This window comes from Hippichthys cyanospilos, chromosome 4 (genome assembly GCF_059441005.1).
Source record: "Hippichthys cyanospilos isolate Australia breed blue-spotted pipefish chromosome 4, RoL_Hcya_1.0, whole genome shotgun sequence".
NCBI lineage: Eukaryota > Metazoa > Chordata > Actinopteri > Syngnathiformes > Syngnathidae > Hippichthys > Hippichthys cyanospilos.
In genome coordinates this window covers 8,269,373-8,295,972 of record NC_142372.1, presented here as the reverse complement: position 1 = coordinate 8,295,972, position 26,600 = coordinate 8,269,373, and the positions used below count along the sequence as shown (strand labels likewise).

At 39.5% G+C, this 26,600-nt stretch overlaps 1 protein-coding gene across 5 annotated transcripts in view; it reads left to right on the top strand.

Annotated features, from left to right (window-relative positions):
* Positions 1–26,600, top strand: part of celf6 (CUGBP Elav-like family member 6) — a 157,504-nt gene that overhangs the window by 5,079 nt on the left and 125,825 nt on the right. For all 5 annotated transcript variants that reach the window (XM_088413878.1, XM_088413876.1, XM_088413877.1 and 2 more), the window contains exon 2: positions 6,516–6,598. In XM_088413878.1, coding sequence (XP_088270004.1) covers positions 6,516–6,598 — 83 coding nt within the window. The remainder of the gene's footprint in view (positions 1–6,515; positions 6,599–26,600) is intronic.

The following is a 26,600-nucleotide window of genomic DNA, read 5'->3' as shown; positions in this document are numbered from 1 at the left end:
AACACCCAAAGGGCGAGGCGTCACCATCACGCAAATGTGGGGATGTCGCTGCCCATGGGTCAAGTAAGGATCATTTAAGAAAAGCATAGCATTCACAGCTCTAGACATCAAAGATCCATTTTATGGAATAAAAAGATGGGCTAGAAACTTTAAACTACTCGACATAAACACTGCAGTGGTCCAGTGACTTTTTTTTGTCATCGTCTTAAAAGAGTTTAACTAATGTTTTATCCAGGGGCTTCAGAGCAACAGATGAATTGTGCTCAACTGATTACAGTCATGATTTGACTTTTTTTTTTTAATTAGGTAAATAAAATTTTTAATCTCTAACTTTATCAATCAATCAATCAATCAATCAAATTTTATTTATATAGCCCTAAATCACCGAAGTCTCAAAGGGCTTCACAGAATGAAAAGAGGTCATACAGAGACATCTTTTCAATGTAAGGTACAGCCTTCTCTATACTGATTTGGTATGTTTTTTTTTTTTTTTTCTTTTTTGCTGTGCATCAGGCTTCTTGTGTTTGATTTGTTGGGAGTTGGTAAACAAAGGTCAATCATACCCAGAGGTAGAAAGTGATGGCTGTCATTTTTTTTGGCATCACTTGATAGGCGCTTGTTTTGTGTATAAGGGCAGGTTTGAGAATTGCTGATTTAATGAAAGGTAAGTGTAATTTTAAAAAAGCAAACTTCCACTTTGATGGTTTGCATTCTTTTTAAGAAGGAGCTTGCTTACCACATAAGCAGCTCAAGTTTAGCCTACCACATAAATGTAAAGCAACCAGTTGTGATAGCAGCCAAAGCCAACATTAGCAACAAAGATGCTAATGTAGCGAGCCATAGCAAAGCTCTTTGCCATGCTAAACTTGTACAAGTCTTTGAGAGCTGAACAATGTTTTATTTTAATGTTATTTTCTAATTATTTACACAAATGAAAAATGAAAAGCATAACTTCTCTTAAATTTTGCACAAAAATGTTCAAGGATATTTTCATTTATGGACAGTGGCTGTCTTATGTCAATACTGCAAAGTATAGGTAATATAATGACAATGTCTGCATGGATGTACAATAATTGTCAGCTTATACATAGTTACCTTTTTGAAAAACAAGAAAGTGAAAGAAAGTTTTGAAAGTAATCAAACACATCATTTTGGAACGACTTCACTTTTCCATTTTAATAGAATTTGTGGGACTTTTGTTGGACTGATGGAAAAGTAAATTGTCCCCACCCCACTTAACCTGCTCATCACAGGACGCCGCCACTTCCTCTGTTGAACAACCGCCACACTTTATATCCCTCATTTCCCAGCCTTTGTCCATTTAACTCAGACAACTTCCACATCTAATTGCTTCACAAACTTTAAATATTGACATGAAATATTGCTTTTTATTGCATATGGTAGCTGAGAACGACCTTTTATGATGGATATTTTTAGTTTGGAATCAAGAACAGCAAGCCTTTGTTGTGACTGAAATTGAAGAAATACACAAAGAAATATAAAGCATTGTTGTGAAGTGGTACTAGGTTCACAATTTAGTTTCAGCAGTGCAGTTTCAGGACGTGAAGACCCAACTGAATGTGTAGTTTATTAGTTTTCATTTGATGACTAACTTATCTTTTGAGGGACTAAAATGGCAAAGAACATGTGCTTCCTGAAGAAAATGTACTTTAAAGTCTAAAGTATCATTATTATTTTGAAGATACAACAAAAAGGTTTTTTTGATGCTGCCTACAGACTCAAATTTTCAATTTAAACCATACCGCAGACTAAAATTTGGAGGTAGTTGGCAACAGAGGCAAGTTACTAATTGAGCCACTAGAAACCAGAGAGGCTAATTTTAATTTTGTCATTTTGCTGGCAGGCTGTTTATGATTTTATGGATGCAATAACATCAGGGGGTTTTATATCTAAGTGATTTATAGGACAATGATTACTTGTGCTGGAGACTAGATGATACAGAAATTATATATTTTCTCAGATTTGGATTCAAGACCATTTTTTTAAGTTATGATTAGTACATTCATTGTAACGTGTTCATTAAAGGCAAAGTCAACCCTAATGATTTCTTTACCATAATATGTTCAATGTAATATGGCATTCTGATTAATATAGCATTTGCGGAATACGTAATATGTAGTAAAATTCACTTCTGGAGGTGACCATCTTGCCAACTGAAAATGACATCATAGTTGGTTTGGATTGGTCATTATTTTCAATTGACAGCAATAGGCAAAATGACTGCCCCTTGAGCTGCTGTCTAATTCATATCCAACATACACAATATTAATCATAAAACTATGTTTACACTAGTAAGGTTGCATAGAACATCATATTGTCAAATATTTTGGGGTGTCTGACTTTTTTCTCATAATGGTAGTTCTAATAATAATGTTCTAATAATGAAACACTCAATTATATTTTAATAATTCATCTACCATACTATTTATATTTATATTTAGTTCAATTGAAACTAGCTGAGTGTAACCAACCTTCCACACTTTCATATCTATCAATATTTCATTACAGATGATAAATAATATGCATTGATGCTGACACACAGATGCACACTAGATTCACTTCCTGGGATGCTTTTGTGAGAGATGAAGGTGGGTTTTAAACAGTGAGGGCTGTTTAACAGCGAGGCTATTTAGGAAATGGTGGTTGGCTTGGTGTTGCTTCTTGCCCTTTTTCTATTCATTTCTGCACTTGACTTAAACTTGGCAAAATAACATTCGCCCAATTTTCAATAGCTCCTAAGCTACTCAGAACCATTGATTTTGGAGCCAGTATTGCTGTATCTGGATAAATACAGCCAACTATTTAAGGTCCAGTAGTACCTTTTAGTGATATCGCAGGCCAGGTAAGAACCCTATGGAATAAGTTGCTAAATTGAAAGGGCAAACTATTTATAACATTTGAATACTCACAACCTTTTGGTGATTATAGATTTGAACCTGTGCAAAAATTCAAACTATTTGAAATGCTGAAATCTGAAATTTGAAGTATTATTACTCGTCTTTTCCTATTGATTTGAGATGAGATTCATTACACTTAAAAACAAAAGCAGACTGACAGGTGGATGTGACCTTTCCATAACTAATATAATTTCATCATAGGATACATATTTGCCTTGCGGAATTCATCTCAACGTGTCATGCTGTTGCAGAGGCATCGTCATTAGTCAATTCCCACGTTTTACACTGACAGCCGCAACCTGTCGCCAGCTGCCATACTCCACTTAAATGTCTTTTCTCTTCCCATCCCTTCCCCAAAACAAGCTCCCTCAATCATAGTCCTTGGGGCTTAAGATACCAGAACCAGAACTACAACGCATAATGGACATGATCTCACTGGGAGCTTTGCAGATGGTCTGAAAATGTAAACACTTCATACAAGAAATATTCAAAATGGCACAACAGATGCAAAACACAATAGACATGGTTTGTGGTATGGTGTAATAGATGGAATGTTCAGGAATTGTTGCTCTTTATTAAATCAAAAATGCTTTGAATTTTTAATGAAGATGGCTGAGATTGCGAGAAGGGCTCAAATTGATTTTGAATTACATCCAGCTTGGAGTAACTGGAGCTAAAGGGCATGTCTGTTTACTTCTCTACCCATTCACAAACAACATACTATAAACTTTCAGGGCTTACTGTTATACCTAACATTAGAAATAAGTACATTTTGATCATTTCTTATGAGGACAAACTAAATTAATTTGCTTCTAATCTACACCCCCCTAGCCTCTAGTGAGATTTGAATGTAGCTACAGGGGAAAATTTGTAAAAGGGACCCAGGCTAGGATTTGGATATGACGATTTTTGGCAGGTTCATTCTAAAAATTATAACGACTAAAATAGCATTTGTTATCTCTGATGCATCGCAACAGGTGTCGATATATGTTTATTTTCACTATTCACGGGCCAGGTTGGTACCTGTTTTCCACGAATAGCAGGGGTCAATCATAAAAACATTGATACAAAAATAATTTTCAGTTGATAAACTGCATTTTAATTGAGTTATAAGGACACAAATTCTTGTCATATGTGTTTTTGTTACTATTAGTAACATGGGTGTCATATTAAACATGTATGCTTAATTTATCTTGCTGTGATTTTCGGTTTTGTGTAAAGTAGCGGCCCCCACGTGAATTCTTTAAACAACTTTCTTGCAATCACTGCTGACAAAAATAATAATAAAAAAAAAAAATGTATAACAGCGCCGCAGAGTGAGCTTATTAACACATTTCCTCATATATATTTAAGGATACAAGGTTATAGATTATTGGTAGTAATGATCCCTGTTTTACGGCTACAAATGGTGAGTGTACATTAAGGTAAAAAATAAAATAATCATCAAATATAGGACATTTGGCTGATCAATTATTTTTTGCTATTGTTTTGAAGGGACATAATCAGTCCATTTAATTGGCAAGCCAATTAATCTGTCAGGCCCTGATACTCACAGACCTCTCTTTGTTTTATTTATTTTTTTAAATCTAACAGTCGACCAAAATTTCTGATGTAAAAAAACAACAACACAAACTTAAACTTATGCTTGATTCTTTTAATTATTCCATCATTAGACTGTGTTAAAATGAATGGAGTTGCTTAGAGCAAAATATTGTAAACATTTTTGGGATTGACTTCCCCTTTAAGTCAGTAGCCACAGATGGCTTTAGAAATCAACTACTACTATTTACTAAGATCTCAATGATTAATTTAAGGGGCACGAAATGTTCTCTACTTTTAAGTTGTTTGAGCTATCCGGCATTGAATTTTTGCCAGTGATCAACATGTGAATCACCTCACAGGCATATTTACAGGGATGTTTGTCATTCCCGGAGTAAATTCCCACCACTGAAGTGAGGCGCCTCCTCTGATGCGTTTCCAATCATCTTCTTATAGCTCATGTTTGTCAAAGCAAACCACACGTGACACAAAGACAGCCCGGGAGACGCCTCGCTTGGCGCTGACACGCCCACCCCACCACACCTCACCCAGAGGCCCCCCGCTCACAGTTTTGTAATGCGGAGGAGGATGAAGAGCGTTTCCCTCCCCCCGGGCGGCTCCCAAACTTTTTCCGCTTTGCTCGTACGGCATGCCGTTTCATCAGTGTCTCCGGGGGTGATTTTTCCTCCTGACTAAGTGCCTGCTAGCGGGTGAAGGTTGTCGTGAAAGGGAGCGCTCCTGGCCGGGTGCCAGTTGCACGGCTTCGGGGGCGACTATATGCTGTGAGCAGGTTATCATCACCGTGTGTATGCGTGTGTGTGTGTTGTGCTCCTTCGTCTCTCGTGGGAATGCTTGGCAGCCGCTGTGACATGTAGTAATGGGAAATTATGCTGCACGGTGCAAAACCCGGAGCTGAATGGGGTCACCCACTGTCAGCTGTGCACCCAACACACAAACGACACACTCCCTGACGGAAGCTGTCGCACATTTGTTAGCGCCTTGTTTATCCGTGCATGTTTACCTCCTGCAACTTTTTTTTTTTTTGCTGAGAAGTCTCCAGGGATGATGCCAGTTTCATGTCATGGCTGTTGTTTTTTATATTGACGCATGTGTTCGAAACTACAAAGGGCGCGGGAAAAAGGGCCAGATCTGGCGTGACCCAGTATGAAGTTATAAATAAAACTCTTGTTATATGAGGGTATAAGGGGCCTTCAAAATGAACCTTGTGACTCGTGCACGTGTCATTTTCAGTAAAAGGGAAATTAACTTCTCAGATTTGCATCATGTGATTGTTATCTATATTGTTCCCATTATAATATTTTTTTAAATTTTAGACATCTTTATTGTAAAATTTTTAAAAACATCATGGAGCTCCCAGGGTCATTGGCATAGCTTAAAAACTAAAATGATTACTCAAACAAATAGCTCGCTATAGTTTTAGAAAGTAAATCACATTTTCAAAATAACAGGTGTTAAAATTTTACCTACCGTTTTAATTTCAAACAAAAGTATGTTACAAGGGTCAGCAGAATCCCATTAACTAAAAATTTAAATATCTTAATTTATCAGATTTATTATTGTCGCTGAAATTTGTCCTGCTAATCAGTCTATCCCTTTTTTTTCAAACCAATTTAATTAAGTGAGAGGAAAAATAAAAAGAATGAAAAAAAATCACAGATTCTCATATGAATATGTATGTTGCAAGCTCCAAGTTTAACCTAGGTTATTTGTTAAAGTTATGGAAAGATTTTGCCTGATGTACATGAGCCACTTTGGTACATTTCGTTTGAATCAATTTATAATTTCTAAAAGCAAATTGTTTTTAGGTTTATTGTTGTAAGATGAGTTTGAAATTATACTAAGTAGATGTAGAATCTCTGTTTGTAGTATTGTTATGGAATAAACTATTAATATGCGGCAATGTACAGTCTGTCCTAATTCCTGAATTAAGAGGCATTGCGCAAATTCACACAATTCAGGAGGAATTTTCTGCAGTTCTTGCATTCTTTATTTTGTATCCAGTACTTAGTATGGTGGAATATTTTTTTTTCTCTGCAGGATGTGCCTTTCTTACATACTGTGCCAGAGAGTCAGCACTGAAAGCCCAGAGCGCCCTCCATGAACAGAAGACTCTGCCAGGGGTAAGTTTAATCTCCAGCCTTATGGTCCGCGAACCTCGGGCCCAAGCCCTCGCCAAATCCCCGCTTGGGCTGGTTGGCATGACGACCTACACAGGCATCATGTCTCGCACTCATAAGTAGGAACGGCCTACCTCACCTTGTGGGGTCTTATCACACTAAATCACCTGAGTGAAGATATTTGATCAGCGCTGCTTCATAACATCCGTCCTTCCCCACGTCCTCTCACAATATGGCAGCCGCAAACACTAATTGCCTTGAGAAATCCCTCTCTCATTATCACGTATAATCAAACAGTAAGTATAAACAATTATTTTAACCATGTATACCGCCATCTGCTGTTTTTGTCCAAAGTCTCATTTCTTTTATCCCTTTGTCCTCCTTTGGTGAATGGGTAACTTTTTCCAAGTCAAGTCCATTGGACTGGTGGTGGGCACCTCTTAAAGCCGTCCCAGAAGGCCCTCGATGCAAGGTGTGTTTCTGCGCTCGGTGTGCGAGTATATCACATCAGGAGAATTATGGAGGTGTGATTGAATTAAGCCCGCGGGTCCTAAAGGAGGAGATGCTCCCCCTCCTTAGCTTCCCTGCCAGGTTGGGGCTTTAATCAGAGCTGCAGGATGTTAAACCACCAGGGAGCTGAAGGAGGTTGGGGACCAAAAAAGAATGGTGGGGCCAGAGGTGTTTGATGGACTTTGGGGAGCTTGGTCTCCCTCCTGCTTTCGGGTTAATCACATGTTTGCGCTCAGTGGTGTATGGCAGGTACTTCAAGCCGCAGCCCAAGAGCACCCCTGGGGGGAGCGGCTGGCTGCCGCACCATCTCCCCCACCCTGCGCGGCTTAATATTGAGATGATTGTCGTGATGGTTTTCGTCTTTATTGGCCTCGAGACGAACGCTCTTGTTTGTCTTCTATCTCCGAAGAGGTTAATGGCCTGCTCTGCCGGCTTTGGGTAAACATTGGCCCTGAACAGAGCTCAGTAAGAGGTCAGTCCTGCAATCTCATGCTGAGCCCAGGCTGCACACTGAGGGCTAATAAAGATGTCCTGTCCTTTTGGATGTGTGTGTGTATGTGCTGTAAAAGTAAGGCCATAAAGATGGGGAAAAAGACAAAAAGACATGTACACAAGCTTGATTGTTATTGTCATGCCGGATGCTTTGAGATGGTCGGTGCTTCAGGGGCTTCTCCCTACAGAGCATAATTGAGTCTGCATGGGTGTGTGTATGCAGTAGTTAAGTATAGTATACAACTATAGTAAAACTACCCCACCAAGGAAGTTGAATAGGTAGCATGGTGGAAGGCTGGTTAGCATGTCTGCCTCACAGTTCAGATGTCCCGGGTCCAATTCCAGCCTGCACCGGCCTTCCTGGTTGGAGTTTGCATGTTTTACCCGAAGTCAGTTGGGATGACCTCCAACGCTCCAATCTATCAACGGCTGGGATAGGCACCAGCAAGCAAATGAAAGGCTGGAAGGAAGGTGAAAGTTTTAGCATTAGTGTTAGCAAGTTTATGTTATTTATGGTGGGCCAGATGTGCAGAATAGTTTCTTTTTTTAACTGCATCCATCTAACGTTTACGTCATATTATTTATGATGTATAAAGTTTCAGCCCATTGGCCACTGGTCATCAATCTAACAACAGTTTGGTCAAATATAACACTATTATGGGTCAACAGCAACCCAACTTTTAAGATTGTCTTGTACAAAATGACAAAAATGTCAAGACAGAAAGTTGGTTGTACTTGAACCAAATATTGGGTGGGTCCTTTTTTTTACAATTGGGTTATTTTCAACCCAACTTTTTGTCGATTTTTGACCACCACAGATTTGACCACCAAGTTCAAGGGATGTTCAAGTGCACTTTTCCTAGAGGGAGATTGTAAAGTCCACCTTCTCATATTTCGTCATATTTTCTCTTCATATTTCTCATACTTCGCAAATGTACCATTAGGCCCAATATACACTATTTTATGTTCTATAGGATTATTCAGAAGTGGTATGGAAACATATAAGCACAACTGTTCTTATCCACTTTATCTCTCACTAGTTCACTGACATGCAACTGTGTTCATAAGTTTGCATACCCCTACGGAATGTAAAATTGTTAGCACAGCTGTAAGTATCTGTATTTGGGAAGCCACAACATTTGTGCGAACTGACATTTTTCAGACACTGCGATGCAAAAGAGAAATATGTGCCAGCTTTACTCCTATATCTCCCACGCAGTAAATTACTCTGAAAACAGTTTGAAAAGGGCTTTTTTAGGGTATGTGGCAAAAAATAACAGTCAAAATTCCCAAGTCCAACATTTTATCCTTAGTACAATACAATGATGTGTAGTGCTACGTACCTTCATGCAGACATAATATATGGTATCAAAATAAAATCTTCCAATAAATATAATTTTAATACCTTGTGAAAAGAGCCACAGAATATAACATAGAAGTGGCCTCATTCTTATTTAAAATAAAATTTCCTCCTCATACTTCTCCCAGTTATTCATCAACCTCCTATAACAGGACCTGCTTCCTTTTATACTCTTCACACATTCCTCACACTGCGCTATTTTCTTATTAGCACTTGGCACGCCTCTCACAACATTCAAGACAACTTCGGGCCAAACAGTGAGATTGAAAGGGAGCAGAAATATACAGTGTTAGCATGCGGGTGTGTGAGCTGAGGAAGTCACGATTATTACATCATCGCTGTACTTGCTGAGAATCTTCAAGTTTTCCTTCATTTGCTTTCGCTTATTTACTTAATCTGGCACTGTTATGGGAATTGCACAAGGGGGAATGTTGCTGGTTCTCTTGCAGCAAACTTCATTACCGTTATTTGATAAATTGCACGTAAAGACCATCATGAGCAGGGTTGAATACATAATAAATGTATTCAGCAGACTGTAATATACACTGTGTTTTCCTATCTTTTCTGCACCGTCTGACTGCATTAGCTGGCTCTCACTCTTTTGCAGTCAGTTGGAAGTTTCTTGTGTCAATCATGGCGGTGACGTGGACGGGTCACAACAACAGAAAAATATAGATTAAACAGTAGAAGGTGTGTCTATTCACTTCCTGGACTGGAGGAGATCATGACATTTCTTTGCACATCTATAGAATAAAGCAGTATCCATTGTCAATCAAATATATTTTAAATCAAACACATTTTCAAATGAAAACTGATTGCTGATGAAATTGTTGACTCTAAAAACAGAATCAAATCGAATTGTGAAACAGGCATACATTTGCAAACCTCAAAAACAATGAAAACAGTATCGAGGCATACCTCTTAAATGTGTGTTTTCTTCCACTTTAAGAAAATACAGGGATATATATGAAGAATCAATTTCATGAAAGTCAATATTTGTGCCATAATACTTTTTGTCATTGAGTGCTCAATGATTCTTATAACAATCATATTTTGTCATCAAATGATGTAAAATAAAAAAATAAAAAAAATTGGTAAAATACATGAAAAATGTAACATTATTATTACTATTATTGTTATTATTAGAGACTCCACAAGGACATTAGCATTGACTTAGCCCTCTTGTTATGTCCTTCTTGCGAGATCTAAATGAACAAGACACAATAAATAGTAAACAGGTTTTGGGGAGATAAATATCTACAGGTTTATTTGATTGGTAAACAAACAGCTTTGATGACAACAAATTTGATATGTTAGAAGTCTAGTTTCCCCCTAAGTGCGTCCCAACGGCTCTTTGATTGCCCACACATTCTACAACAATCATATCCTCCCATTCGCAACGCCATCTGGCCATAAAGGCGGCACGGAAGTGTAACTAATATTTGCAGTTGCTGCCGCACTGAAATGTTACTTACAAGTGTTTGCCAAACACCCTCCTGACATTGGAGGAGCTAATCTTCAAATGAATGCTGCACTCTCCTCTTGGGGGCCACGCCACTCTCTCCTCTCGGGCCAATTAGCTGCTAGTGTTTGCGTGTAACAAGCATGCTAATTGGGCACGAGTGAAGCCCAAAAGCCAATTATAACGTCGGAGCAAAAAAAAAAAGTATGCATTGGCTCTGCTTTGTCAGTCTTCCTTCTCCCATCATGCATGATATCTCTTCCGCTTTTACTTCCACCCCCTCTCCTGACTTCACACACTGTGTAAATGTGATGAGCTTCCATATTTGTAGACTTGGAATGGCTTTGTTGGGTTGGGAAGCTGGGGGGAGAAAAATCAGCACCTGTCTTCTGTGTTGATGATGAAACAGCCAAATGAGCACACCGCAGGGAGAAATGTGTCCCAAAATCTTGGGGTGCCCCCCACCCCCCACCTCTGCCACCACCATGGAAAATTCCAAAGATTGACTCATGTATGCATCATGTGAAAACGGGGTCAGGAGGAGATTGGTTGTCATCCCACAGCTCCTGTAATCATGAGCCTTTGCAGAAGATGTGCAAAATGTTATTGTATTTGTAAACCTCTTTATATCTTATATATTTAAATTCTTCACAAACCTCTGAATATTTGGGAAATTGTCCGGAAGTTGCATTTTAGCTAAGCACAAAGAAATTGATTGATGGATTAAAAAAAAAGAAAAAAGTATCAATCCCAAAATATGAATAAACAAAATCACCATAAGGTAAACAAGCAGTTTAACTATCGGAGGTAATCTTTGACTTTTTTACAATTTGATTAAATTCAGATTATTTTCATCTATGATTTGAGTTTTGATTCAAAAATATTTTTCATTAAAAATGATTTTATTGACAATGATTTCAGCTTCAATCTCGAGACGTGCAAAAAAGCATCATGATCTACACAAGTCTGCTTTGCAAGACAGAATGACAAATAAAAAAATTAAAGTGTATTTTTTTTTTACATTTATTGATTTGCAAACTGGTAAGCACGTACGCTTCTTATGCGGCGGTAGTTTTTTAGATTTGGCGCTGGGCTTCCTGTGTGGCGTTTGCTTGATCTATCCAAGATCGTGTGGATTTTCTCTAAACTTAAGCGACATGATGGACTATTTATTGTAATTAAATAAAATATACAAGTAATTTCACCCCTATCATTCTTCTTGATGAATGCTAGCTTTTATACTGTGAGAGAAAACTCACATTTAGATATTTGCAGTTATCAATGTTTATTCAATATATGGCCCTTTTTTCTGTCTGGGCTGGGAATGTCCTAATGAGTTTGAATGCATCACTAAGTTAGTGGCTTGCGCTAATGCAGGAGACTTTTGCTGCATCGTATTATGACAGCGTAATTGGCTGGTAGTTTCTTAGCGTTCTTGGTCGGCAATTGTTTTTTTTAATATCGTTATAACGGTAGAGACATGATGTGATGTGCGAAAGCCAACCTCAAAATAAAAGCATACTACAGGCATTACATTGACATCCATGTATTATTTGACGGATTTATTTTGAAGTTGGCCTTTGGCGTTTGACACGTCTCTTCTGTCAAGCCATTGACATCTACAGACATAAAAAAATGCATTTTTACTGGGCTGACCATGAATATGTTCAGTTGTCATACATGAGCATTTAGAAACTGAAAGAGACGTGTGAAAAATTTCCTGAGTTGGAGTTTATCTGCAAAACTTTCTATTACATACATGATTTAGCAAAATGAAAGATATGTAGTGTCAGCTTTGTTGTCCACAGGCTTCCAGGTGTATGTTTTACACAGCACATCCATTTTTTCTCTTTACTTGGACACAACAGTTCCTTTATGCATCCTTTTATGGGACTAATTGCGTCTGCTGCTGATCAATTTGTCCTTAGTGTGAGATTATTCCACCCCCGGAGCCCCCTGAGCAGTGGCAATTATGCTACAAAAGGTCCAGTTTAAAACAAGAAAAAAAAGAAAAAACGTTGAGAAACTGGATGCGAGAATTCTCCAAGTGATCCCTGTGCTCTCCTAATCATCAATTAAGTCAGTATCATTTTCCTTCTACTGTCCGCTTTAGAAAAGAAATTAAAATGGCCTATTGTCTTTCTTATCCCAGCGGGATGAAGGCATTTACTTCGCCGCTGCGCTGTGCACAGCCATCCTGCCTATTTGGGGAGCAAATGGACTCACAGTTGCAGTACAAACTCTTAGGTGGCCAATGGCCCTCCTTATTGTGCAGAAATTAATTTTGTGCCATTTGATGGGACTTTCAACCTTGGAGAGTGTTAAATGGTAACCTGGCAGAGTCGGGTTGGCAGACAGAAATGTTTTGAGTATTTCTTTTTTTTTTTTTAAAGGGTAAACAGTTGATATTTTGAGGGCGCCAGTAAACATGGCGGGCTCAAAGTACTGCACAGACAAAGGGGACAGATAGTGATTTTATAGGCCTTGAGGCTCAAGAACTCTGGAAATGATACAGAGCACAGACAGTAAATCCTCCTGGGTTATACAAGTGCTGAAATTAACAAGAACAGTGTTTCTATTTCCACATTCTCTCAGTTTCTACACCATTGGACACAACGCTGATAAAACTTGATGGGTCTGCTCAGGAACTATGAGGCCTCGGTAGAGGTGCAGAAAAGCCAACAGATAGTCCTTAAAATCAAGGATTTTGACGGCATGGAACAGGGTCATCATTACACTTCCCACCTCTACTCTCCTCATAGCCACCTGCCGCGACCCGTTTGAGGGTCTGTGCATTATGACAGATGACAGTGGGCTCTCTCGAGATAACTTTGATTTATGTGACAAGAGATTTTTCTAACTCTGGGATTAATATTATATAGTGTAGCAAATGAACTATAGTAAATGTAGGAGTTACTGTAAGTTCCCGATCGTGTTAACTTTTGCAAGTTCTTAGCAGTTTTTCATACTTTCTTTAGCTTGTGGACTAACACTTGATAAGATGGATGGATGGATGGATGGATGGATGGATGGATGGATGGATGGATGGATGGATCGATAGATAGATAGATAGATAGATAGATAGATAGATAGATAGATAGATAGATAGATAGATAGACAATTTTGTCATACTTTTTTGTCATACTTTTTACTTATTGAAACAGAATATGAACCTATTCACAAATATGTTCAAACATACTTGTATGCTAAATGCTAAAAGCAATTTCCCCCCAAAATGCCACAGTGTATTGGTTAGCACATGAACATTACCATGCGGCATTTTGGGTAAAAACGCTGAGCAGACGTACGAAAGAAAAACCTTTGAAATATTCCTAATAAACATATAAAAACTGTCACTATCGATTATATTCAGAATCAGTTATCCTATCCATTATTCCATCAAGTGGGATAAAAGTGTATTTTGCTATACAGGGTATTACAAAAACATTTTTTTCTCTTATATTGTTTAGTTACCAAATATTTTTTATTAGGGATCAATGTTGCACTCACCCACATTTTTAAAATGATTCAGATAGTCGTTCTGTCATCATTTTTTCCAAAGTAAAATGGATTAAACAAAAGATAATCAAACATCTTTCCCAAAGGACTACATAAATCAGTATAATTACTGGTGAGAGGCTAGAATGGAAAAGTTTTGATCATTTAAAGACAAACAATGGCTCCACATTTTCACTCAATTATTGAAATAGTTGGCGATTATTTTGATCATCGATTATTTGTTAATTATGGAAAAGGAATAGTTTTGACAGCTCTAAAATGTTTAGGTTTTTTTCGAACATATTTGTAAAATGCAAGCCAGATGCTTGAAAAAAAAAATCAAAATGATTTTTGATTCCATGCCATTAAAAAACATTCCCACTTCAATCTATAGATTATGGGATGCCATGCTTTAAGCATTTTGTCTACAAGTGTGTTTATATTTATTTGCAAGAAGGTTTGAATACAATTGCAAATATTTTCTGACCTATTTAATAACGTAGATCATTTTCAGTTTCTTTCATTTAATCCGCGAATCATCAATTTCATGCTATACTGTACTCATATTAAAGGATAAAGGATTATTAAAGGATTCTGATTGTGAGACAGACAATCCCAAATGTAATGTCCCTGCATAAAGAAGCAGGGTCGCGGTAGGTTAATTTATGACAAGTTCTTACCCTGTGCTTATGAGACTGACCCCCCCCTCCAAAAAAAAAAAAAAAAAAGACCGCGGGGACAAATTAAAAAGGGATTATCGACTAAATCTTTCAAGATAATAAAAAAAAAGTGGGCCAGACACTTTTGATTGGTCAGCAAATATTGCCTCTGCTGTAGAAACGTCACTAATAATGAAGCAGATGCTGGAAATGAGAAGCCGGCCAAGTTTGGTTAATAAGCGTGTTAAAGTAAGCGCTTCCTTTACCTTCCCTCCCCTTCGCCGCCACCCTTTCTTCCTCTCGCTGACAGGTGCACGCTCCCCTGCACTAATTTAGCCGCTTCTTTAGCTGTAATGAGGCAGAACTGGTAAATGTAGGGGGGACAGCATTGTTAACATCCCTGCTTCACAGAGAGAGCGAGAGAGAAAGAGTGCCGGGAAAGCTGACAAATATCACGGAATGGAAATGAGGGTGTGGGTGCTGACATCGTTCCAGCAAGGAACGCTTCGAAGTTTTTTCAACTTTACTTTCACTCGGGCTGGTCCGCCGCTTCTGAGCCGGGCTGCCAGCTGGGAGAGTCCACTTCCTCAACCAATTAAAAATCAAAGTCCCTGCAGCAGCCAGTTTACAATAAATATGAGAAAATAAGGATTTTCTATTTTGAGCTTCTTCTTTGGCTGGAAATGAAGTTGCTATTTAAGGTGAACCCTGAACATCTTGACTCTGAGGCAGACATATTAACCACTAGACCAAGGGTCACCAAACTTTTTGAAAGTGTGACCTACCTCTTTGGTACTGAGTAATACGAAGGGCTACTAGTTTTCTACTAACTTTTTACAATCGTATTAAAGATGTAAATCAAGTGTAATATGTAATGTAAATGTAATTTATGTATAACTGTTAAAATTCCTAGAAAATCCCCTGCGGGCACCACGTTGGTGACCCCTGCACTAGACCGACATAACAGTATCACGGTCAAGGCGGGAGGAAAAAAACAAACGAGTGGGATTGCTAAACTGCTGAGTCATAATGAGCAAGACAAAGAAAATATGAAAGATAATTACAAGCACAGCATCACCGAGACAAACTCCTCCATCAGCTTGTCCGAAGGATTAACCACATGCACGTTCCTCTTATCTCCCTCCATTTACAGCGAAAGGAAAACAATGACCTTGCGTTTGTTTACATGCTGATTAAAAACAGGAGGGCAGACAAGGAGAAATGGCGGGAAAGTCAAACGGTAATTGGGAGGAAGTTTGTTCGGGAAGTCAGTTGGTGGGGTGGCACAGCAAGCGGTCGCAAAATACAGCGCAAAAAAAAAACAACGAAAAACAACAAAAAGAAAAAAAACAAGCATGCCATGCCGCGTAGCAGCTAACGAGCAATGAGTGGGCTGGGACAAAGCGTGTGTGCATGTGTGCGTTGCTTGTGAAGGTTGTGCGTATCATTTAAAAAAAAAATAAAGTATGCTTTGTGTGTAGGTGGTTCCATTAGTTAGTCTGCCTGTTTTATTGCACTGGGAATAACTGCTGATGGTGGGCTCATATGAGTCACACTGTACACTACACTACACACCACTACAGTGTGTGTTTTTGTGTGTGCGTTCAGAGCGGTTTGTTTCCTTAAGCGTATCAAACCTTTACAGGCATATATTTCATTTTAGTTATTCTTTTGTGCTTGTGAAAATGATACATAATGCATTGAAAATATTAGAGCCGCCATGTTCAAAATTGCTTGTGTGTTTGCGTGCATCTTTTATCCATGCTGACAACACTTAATTCAGCCATAGTTGTGTCATATTACACTTTATTGTTTTTGTGTGATTTTCTCCCAAATTTCCATTGGAAGACTACTCCAGAAGCAGTTTCCACAATGGAACAAATGAGCTACTGTATATTTTATTTTTATCTCCCAAAAAAGGTCAACGTAAGTGTCAGTAGGCCCACTGCCAACTGGGAAGGTCAGGAAAATGCACATATCGGATTTTCTGCACTATAAGGCTTACCAAAAATCCTTCAATTTTCTCAAAAGCTGACAGTGCTCCTGATAACCCGGTGCACCTTATGCAGTGCATAAACCGCAAGTTTTCATCTTTGGGGACGAAAACTTAAAATAACAATCACTATAGGTTAATAACTTAATGTATATTTTTCAATTGCATTTCAGTAATAAAGGACGCGAGAGTTTGGCACATGAAGTTCTTGGTGGCGAAAGAAGCTCCTTCTTTTCCATTTAAACGGTATCATTAAAAGGGGAGACGGCACCTCCATACCTCATAAAGTGGGAATGCCACGGCAGCCAAGGAGCCACGCACGGCTGCTTTTACAGGGAGCCAAACACCCCCATCCCATTGACACCCCACCCTCTCAAATCGCTTTCATGCGATGCGTTTAGATGATGTTACTCATTTTCCGTTCCCCTATTTTTGTTCCCTTGCTAAATTTAAGTCCCCTTTAGAGTCCTGCTTTTTTCGCTGTCAAATTTCTCCCAACGAGGAGTTAGAGCGTAACATTGAAAGGGTATAATCAAGGTGTGTGTATGGTAGTGGTGATGGGGTTGGGGGGGTTCTGGGGGGCACTCAGGGATCCCATTTGAGGCGTGCTGCAGGGCAGAGTTGATTCAAGAGTGTAGATTGAGTCAAGCCTCATTTCGCATCCCCGCCAATTAGTCATCCAGCTCCTGCCCCCCATAACCCCTCCCCCTATCTACCCGTAGCACGACGTCCTCTCGTTTCACACTAAACTACCGGAGAGTTTTATTTCAGTTTTTTCTTCTTTTTTTTAATAGTGCAATAAGACATAGCCGTTTAGTTCCCTAACTCCCATCTCACCTGCTTCTCACCTTCGCTTGGATAAGCCGCAGCAAAACCCTCCTTCTCCAAAAACCCTCCTTGACTTTCTCCTCATTTGCTCACGCCTCTCCAACTTTTGCACCCTGCCACTCGTTCTCCCTCCGCCATAAATCTCCACTCAAATCCTACTTAAACCTGCATCGGCAGCTGTCCTTAAAACTCCATTATCTACAATTACTCCAGCATTAGGGAGCCGGAGCACTCCTGCCCTCACATAAAAGCGGCCTTACTTAAAAAAAAAATAATAATAAAATAAACCTGCCCAAAAGGGATTTTATGTTTTTTTTTTCATTATTTGTAGTACCTGGGCTGCAGGCGCCCCCGCGGCAAAACTCAGTAACAGAAAAAATGCCAGCAGTCGGGATTAGCGTGGTGAGGAGTGGGTGGGTGTATGAGTGTGCATGCACAAATTTTTGTGGGGAGACCAGCCCAAAACTACACACCATAGACTAGTTGTGAATTACATACATTTGAAAAGCATTTGGTTCCAATTCTAAAGGGCAGATAATAATTCATATTAACCTTAGGCATCTGATACATGCCTCCTGGATGCCTCCAGATCTTGGTGTTCTGGGCATGTCCCACAGGGAGGAGGCCCCCGAGATGCCCCAAGAAACGCTGGTGGGACCATGTCACTCATCTGGCCTCTGAACAATTGGGGATCCCGCCGGAGGAGCTGGACAATGTGGTTGGGGAGAGGGAATTCTGGGCTTCAATGTTGAAGCTGCTGCCCTTGTGACCCAACTCCAGATAAAGACGATATGCTACAAATCTCAAAACTAAGTGAAACACAATGTTCTGCAAAATTAAACTGGTTGACAGTCATATGGATTTTGCAGTATACTACAACACTTTAAAATGAAACCCCCAAATCCCTAATAGCATCATGTCTTGTATGCAGATCTATTCTAAACATGGTATTCTGTTTGATATTGCATTTGGGAGATATTTTTTAACCAGCAAAATCTAGTCAATTTTTCCATCTCGGGACTCACCCTCCGTATTTTCTGCAAGGAATTCAGGCTCCGGCTAACTTAGTGTGTCAGTTGAGATATCTCACTTCAACATGCATTCTTGATACAAACCGTGGACCTGGTTGCATAGCAAGACCAGTCAAACTTATGTTAAATGGGAGCCAGCAAACATCTGCCACCATAAATTGCCAAGGTAGTCCTTAGTAAAAGTCAACAGTTCTAATAGGATTTGGAACCTACTAGTAAAGGGTGTACAATCGCATTATCAATGGTTAAAGAGAAAAAAACTGTTTTGAAATGAATTGTCTTGAATGTATCTATCCATCCAATCATTTTCTGAAGCCGCTTATCCCAACAAGGGTCGCAGACCTTCTGGTTGCCTATCCCAGCTGACTATGGGCTGTAGGCGGGGGACACTCTGAACTGGGTGCCAACTATTTGCAGGGCACACAGAGACAAACAACCATTCATGACCCCAATCACACCTAAGGACAATTTAGTATGTCCAATACACCTGCCATGCATGATTTTGGAGTGAGGCAGGAAACCGGAGTAGCTGGAGAGAACCCACGCAGACTCGGGAAGAACATCCAAACTCCACACAGGTAGCCTAGAGCAAGATGTAGATTTGAGCTCGGGTCCCTGAATTGTAAGGCGGGCATGCAAACCTACCTAACCACTGCGCTACCAAGCCGCAGTGGTTAGGTAGGTCATTCAGTCTTGTGCTCTTTAGGGTCATGCCATTGAGTATTGGGGGGTATGATTATGTGATGTGTTCAGCAAATAGCTAAGGAGTTAAGTGAATATGTCAATACGAAACTAGCAAACCATAAAAAATAGCATGCATGTGTGAGAACCCAATTTTAAGTGCTGCATTTTAAAATTTCAAAACACTATTGTAGTGTAACCCAAGGACCAAAATGTCGTTTTTCCCCCTTTTATAATCCTTGTTCAGTAGAAAATAGCATTGTGTAACATGCCTTTTGGGTGGTCAGGTGGCCTGATCTACTGTGATTGACAGCAACGTCAGATAAGCTGCAGAGCTGCAAGCAAAGATAACGGCCAAGATTAGCACCTTGCGCCCAACACACATAGACACACGGGGCGGAAATGTCCATACTGAAAGTGACAGATTGAAATGTCGATGCAGGAAGGTCTTGGCTGGTGAATGCAAGACTTTTTATTGTGCATGTGTGCTATTGTGCGTCAGATAGTTGAGTGGCCGCTATGAGGAGGCGAAGGAGGAGGCTCGCTAATGAGCTCATAATCCAAGCGGCTGCCGTTTCCTGGGCAACGCCACTGCACACTCATGAGGAGCAAACAGATGCGCTCGCTCGTCTAATTCTGTCTCCTTGCACCCCTCGCCACCTTACTCCACCACCACCACCACCACCGCCGGTCTTCCCAGCCTGTTGCTTCCTCCTTCCTGTCAGCGCAAGCCCTCCTGTCAGCTCCAATTGTCGACTTCCTCTATCATTCCTAATGTCTCTGTTCACTTTTTCCTTCTCCCGTTTGCCTCTGCTCTGATCACAGCAGCCCCCTGAGCTTGCCCTCGCACTTCTCCCAATTTTCTTCCCCCATCAAAACAGACCTCTCACCGGCCTAATTCACCTTCTTTTTCCTCTTATACACTCTTTGTCTTTGCCTACCCCTTGTCCGGGGCCCGCTGTAGCTGTGCGGGGACGCTGGAGGCATGGATGAAGGCTCACAGGGAGATGATTATGCGGTCAGGGCCCTGCAGCTCCCCCACTCCTCCCCTGCCCCGCACCGCTGGTGCTCGACTTGGCTTCTATTTAGCCCTGACGTGTGCATGAATGCAGCACGGGAACTTTATTTTGGAAGGAAGGAAATAAAGCAGATTTTTTTAGTTATTTATTTTTTTAATGCGTGCAAAAAGTTGGATGCTTATACTTTGGTTGTCATGAGGTTAGTAGAGTTGATCGAGGAAGGTTGAGATTATTTTCTGTGTTGTTAAATACAGAGATAGCGAACATATTTTTAATTGCCTTTTGACTGTTTCAATCCAATTACATGCAAGCAAACAAATATGCCTCAAAAGCTTCATTCATTTTGATCCACCTATCTATATACTCACCAGTTACGTTAGCATTTTTTCATGACATATGGATGAGAATTTTCTGGTTAGATCCATTGTGTTTTTTAATTTTTTTTCTACTACAATGCATACAACTACACAAAACAATACAACATATCATGTCATCACTGCGCCTAATCAACCAAGAGATGCTATAGGTATTCCGATGATAATATTTTACTTTTGCCTGTTCCCGTGTCTTTGCTCTGGATGCTGTAATATAGTATAGCTTATAGTTACAGTATAGTATACTTTTTGCTGTAAATCGGTAGTGTAATGGATTACACACAAAAAAAATTGTAATATTTTACCCTGAGAAAAACGCAATGCATTACAATGCATTTTGAAAATGGTGTTTTTTTTTCCCCGAATTTGGCAAAAACACAGCAAGATCAGAGGAGAAATTTCCGGGGCAAAATGTTTACTTTCTGTCATTAGTATCTCCAACAGCAGAGATGAGTGCTGCAGCAGCAGACCACAAGATGACTATGGACAATACGTACACAAGATGGGATTTACGCCCATTTCTTTCAGTTAGTCAGATATAAAGACAAGAAGAATTTAATAGTTAGGTGCATTTTGTGCGAGACATCTAAAGAGCTGTCCACTTCGCAAAAAGCACCAGTAATTAGACAACCCTTTTAGAGCGGTACCATAGTAATGCGAAGTTAGCGAAAAGAAAAGACGCAAAGAAATGAGAGTGGGGATAAAACAAAGCCTGAAAAATTATTATTCTTTCACTCACGTATGCCACTTTACCCTAAAGGGATTAGGTTACTCATGGCAGAGTATGTCATGCTTAGAAGATATGCTCCCGCTGTCCACAATAGATTCGCCAGAATTTCGAAACTAGCAATAATGACTAAGCCGAATGACATTTTTTTGTGACGTACACAGCTCTACACGTACACAACAATAAAATAAGCATGTTAATGTTAGCTTACGATGTTTCTGTGCCATTCCTCTGGATGGTGTAGTAGGACAACCTAATACCTATTTAGGGGCTTTTTGTGCAATTCCGCAACATAGCCGTCAAGAAGCAAATACAGGAGACAATCCGACCGGCGCATGGTTTTTGCAGCATTATTTTTGTGTTAAATTGACCAACCCATTCCAAAAAGATGAGAGTTGGACTGGTACTGTGATGTGGAACATCGGAACTGTGGTGTAAATACAAGTGATGTATCGGTCACATTGTTGCAGTCAACTAACTGACCTTCCATTTTTCCTCTTGGCCCATTTGCACTTTGACCTGCGGAGCAACAGCAAGCAGAGGGTGGACTGAGCCTCGGGTACAGACAATCGACCGCCTTCACACAACAGACGAGTGGACATGAAAGGAGTTTGATAAACGGCCGGCTATTTGGCCTCTAATTGCAGCCCTTTAAAACGTCTCGCCGGTGATTGGAGAGAGCTTTGACTCAAGTTAGCCCGATCAAAGTAAGGAGAGGAAGATTAAAACATGCTGCGCTTCAATTGACGGTGTGTCTTCCACTCGTGACCCCGTGTGGCCTCCCCGGCGCCGGGAACGGCCAATATTCCACGCCTCGCAGCCAAATAAATCAAAGTCTCGGCGAAAAGCTATCTTATGATGAGTTATGCCAGATCCTGGATCCTGTTGCAGTTAATCATCATTTATCAAATCTCCCTGATTATTGCTTTCTAGATCTGAATAAATCTGTTCGTGCATCAGGAAATGGATTTGGGTAATGTTAGAGTTGTGTCTAAAACAGTTAAAACAAAAGGAAGTGTGCTCTGCAGGACATATGATCAGTTCTAGAACCTGGGAGAGGATCTAATCTCCAAAGTAGAAATGACTGAATCCACTGCAGATGTCTGCAACAATTAAGTAATGACAACTCCACTCTATGCAATTTTCAATCATGACACTAAGAAATATAAATATCGTATAATATCGTATGTTACGTTCTTCCAGAATCAGCCGCAGTTTGAATAATTGAACATTTGTATTTTTAAGGGTTATTACTTGCAAAGTACAATTTTAAGAAAGCTTAATATATATATATATATATATATATATATATATATATATATATATATATATATATATATATATATATATATATATATATATATATATATATATATATATATATATATATATAAAATAGAATCGAAGCAAGGGAGCTAGATCATGATGGTTTGCTCCGCCCAAGTTACATTTATTGGATTTAACTTTGTTCATATAATTTCCTGAAGCTCAGATATTGAATAGCTAGCTACAATATGAATGCTTCCTGAATTTAATAAATCGTTCTTTTTGTGGATGACATTTAGTCACCATTGTCTGTCCAATATCCAATATCTTACTAACCTCGCCTCTTTCATGTTGTCAATACTCTGCACCAGATTTGTACTGTATATACCATAGTGTCTTAAATGTAATTTTCTCATGCCAAACACCCCCCCCTCCCAAAAAAAAATATAACCAACAGACGTGAAAGCTATAGGGAAAAACAAAACAATAATAAAGACAAATGACAGTCAAACAAAGGCAACATCACTGTTAGAGTGCCGAGTGTGTGCGTGTTGGCTTGTGATGGAGACAAATGGGGTTAGTTCACAAGGAGCCATTAGGACAACGGAGGGGAGGGCGAGCCCAGTCGGGAGGAGAGCGAAGGGGAACCGCCGGCGCTGCCGGCCCGCCATGGCCTCTCCCGAGTCGTCTCGGAGACCATGTTTAATCGGGCCCGTGAACCTGCAAGGCTGAGGTCACGGTGTAGCACTCATTAGACCTAAAGGGAACGTTGCGCCACGATGGACAATCTCCACTCTGTTCATCCATCTTGAAAACACACATAATTACCTCCCACACACCCCTGAACTTTCATCCTATTACTTGCATGTGAACCCAAGGCTACAACAAACACACCTACGCCTCACACACACACACGCTCATACACACACACATCGAAGCCTAGCTTGCGCTGTGGCTTTGGCTGAGCTACTGTATGCGCTCTGGCCAAGAGCCAGGCATCTCCAGGAAAGATGCGCCTCTCCATTGATAAAGTGGGCAAAAGGAAATTACTTCATAATGGATGGCACAAGGCTTGTAGGACCAAATAAATACAAGGATCCAACAGTAACAAGAAGTCACGCTGTCCAAAATCTTCAAACGGCCACGGCTAGTTAAAAAATACACACAATATCTTCAATCGATATGGTAGACCGCATTTATAAAAATCACTACTCTGCTTCGGACACGTCAGAGTTGATCAAATGAGAGTGTTTGCAGAAGCTGAGCACACATACACTCACAGTTTCTCCACCTACAGTACGAAGTGCTGAGATTTATTACCATGCAAATGACAGCCCACAGCGCATGCCAAAGAGTTAATTACATGCCAAGCTATCCGAGGAGAGACACCAAGAAAGTAGATGTGGCATTTGGTAGATTACAGTAAACGATGGTACTCGATGGGGTTGAGTCATGGATGGGTCACGGCGGTGGGCCCGGCCCGCTTAGATTCAATATTTACAGTATTTTTGCTAAAAGACTCAACAAAATGTAGGGAGTAAAAATCATTTTTGACTTAAGTTGTGATATAGGGTTCCCCTATTAAGTGCTACTAACCATAGACATTTATTTACCAGAATGTTAAATTCATTTCATGTCAAAGTATGCCATCAGATATGAAGTAGACTTCACACAGATGTGAGAAGCAGTTTTTTTGCATGAAATGTAAAATCGGTGACGTGTTGTGATATCAAAATTTGCTATCAATGATGTCTTTGAACAGTTGTAAAATAATACATTACAGAAAATACAATATTTTTTCATTCCAGGGACGTTTTTTGCTGCCTGTTAGGAATTCACTGTTTCCCTACGTGTACAGTCAATTTACTTATTTTTTTTTTTCAAAATACTTTAAATATGATTGTTTTTAACTTTTAAAGTTTTCTCTGTATTTAATTGATATCAGCATATTTTTTGAGAAATTTCTTGTCTGTACTGTAAATGTTACCCTGTATGTCTCCCCCCCACAGGGATTTTTGATGGGTGTCAATAATATACAAATTTTGGCTGAGAAGAGTTGAAAGTGCAGTGAATAAATAAGTTGTTAGATTGTTAATAGAATAGCAAGATATGGTCCATTTCCTGACAAGATCATTGATTGTTGTTGTTGTTTTTTTTTAATCCAAAATCATGATAAAGATAAGTACCTTAACTACATTTCTTTGACTAAATAAATCACCATTGTTTAAGTTATTTTCACATGTATTAATTTTGTTGCTGTATGTCTGATGGTAGTTGTGCGGGAAATCCCTCCAAAATGGGTTCAGTAGTACCCTCTAGATTCTCTCAGACAATTCATCCCTCAAAGCTAAATTCATTAGCTTCATTATTATATCAAATTTGATTGACGCGTGCTAAACAGATGAGCAATACAAAACAGTGGGATTTTTCATTTTTCCTTTACTGAGGCTGGCTATGTCAGCAGAGTTGGGTGACTTGCCATCAAATTTTGTAGCTCTAATTACTGTGCTTCACAAGGTACTTTGCCCAGTGCACCAATGCGTAGTTGGCAGTAAAGGACAATTATATTTTTGACCTGGTAAAGCAGCATGTGTCTCAATACTCTGGGTCGCTTTACAGGTCATGTTCCAAGTAACAATCATATTTCCGTCACCGGATGTTTTATGATCCAACAAGAAGGACAAAACATGTTGTTCCCAATGTTCCTAGATAGTACATTTATCAACCGTATATAGAGATGCGCTCAAAGTTTGGATCAGTAGAATTAGAAGGCTGGTCCAGCCACTCTTATTCTTGTTCTGGTATAAAACAAAATTTACCTTTGGATCGAGAAGAATGCTTTATCAGTGATGTTGACAGCAAATATCCCAGAGGTGGTCCAGAGAAATAAGTGGATTTGGACAGCTGCGGTTTTCTTATTACATCAAGTATTGAACAATAAGCTTTTTGGCAGACTTTTTATTGGCCTACCTCCACTTTGCCAGCTGACCAGTTGCAAATAATAAAATCCCTACACAGCTTATTCGCTCCCGTGGGGGACAAGAAGTGTCAACACAATGAGACAATATTTCCACTGGGCATGCGGCGGCAAGAAAACAGGCAGAGGTGAGATGCATGGTGCAAAGGGAGAAAGTAGTATTTCTCTTATGGGGAGAGAGCAGAACCGCTCCCATAAATCCCGCTCATGACAACTGTGTAAATATTTATGTTCACAAGCTCGGCTGAGACTAACAGCGGAGGACAATGTGACTGGGCGAGCCAGAACGGAGCCCGACGCCGCTCGGCACGTTAACTCAATATTCATCTTCTTCCCCTTCTTCCCCCTCCACTCGACTTCTGGCCGCTTCGTCCCTCCTGCTGCAGACCGCACATGTATATTCATTACTGACCTCCGACTGTCTCGTAAAAGTCATGAGCCCCGAAGGCTGGCTGGGACGCCGCCGTGAAGCCCATCACGAGCGCTCGACGCGGTGGCGCTGCTTTCACTTTAAGCTATTGTGCGCTGTAAAAAAGGGGAAAAAAAGTACAAAAGTGAGGAAATGGATTCCAGAAAAGATTTTACGGAGCGCTCATCTGTCTTTTTCCGGTAGCTTTGTTTTATTTAGTTAGGGTTAGGGTATGAAAACACAAGAATATAAATGATTAATAGGGATACTAGGAAGAACTGAGGACAGCATTCAGGGGCTAAAGTGGCAGTCGGTGTCTTTGATATAATATACAGTATATGCATATTAAATGTGCAATGGCTATTTAATTAACTGGCAACTGATTAATGATCAAATTTATCCATCACAAAAATAAGACATTTTCCTTTACATATATATATATATATATATATATATATATATATATATATATATATATATATATATATATATATACGTATATATATATATATATATATATATATATATATATATATATATATATATATATATATATATATATATATATATATATATATATATTATAAATGCATACAGTATATACATTTGAGATTCCATTTGCTGAAATTGAATTATTTTTGATTTGCTTTTAGATATTGCACTGGAAACTGCTAATAAAAAGTATAATCCACCACTTTTAAAAAAAAATATATTTATTT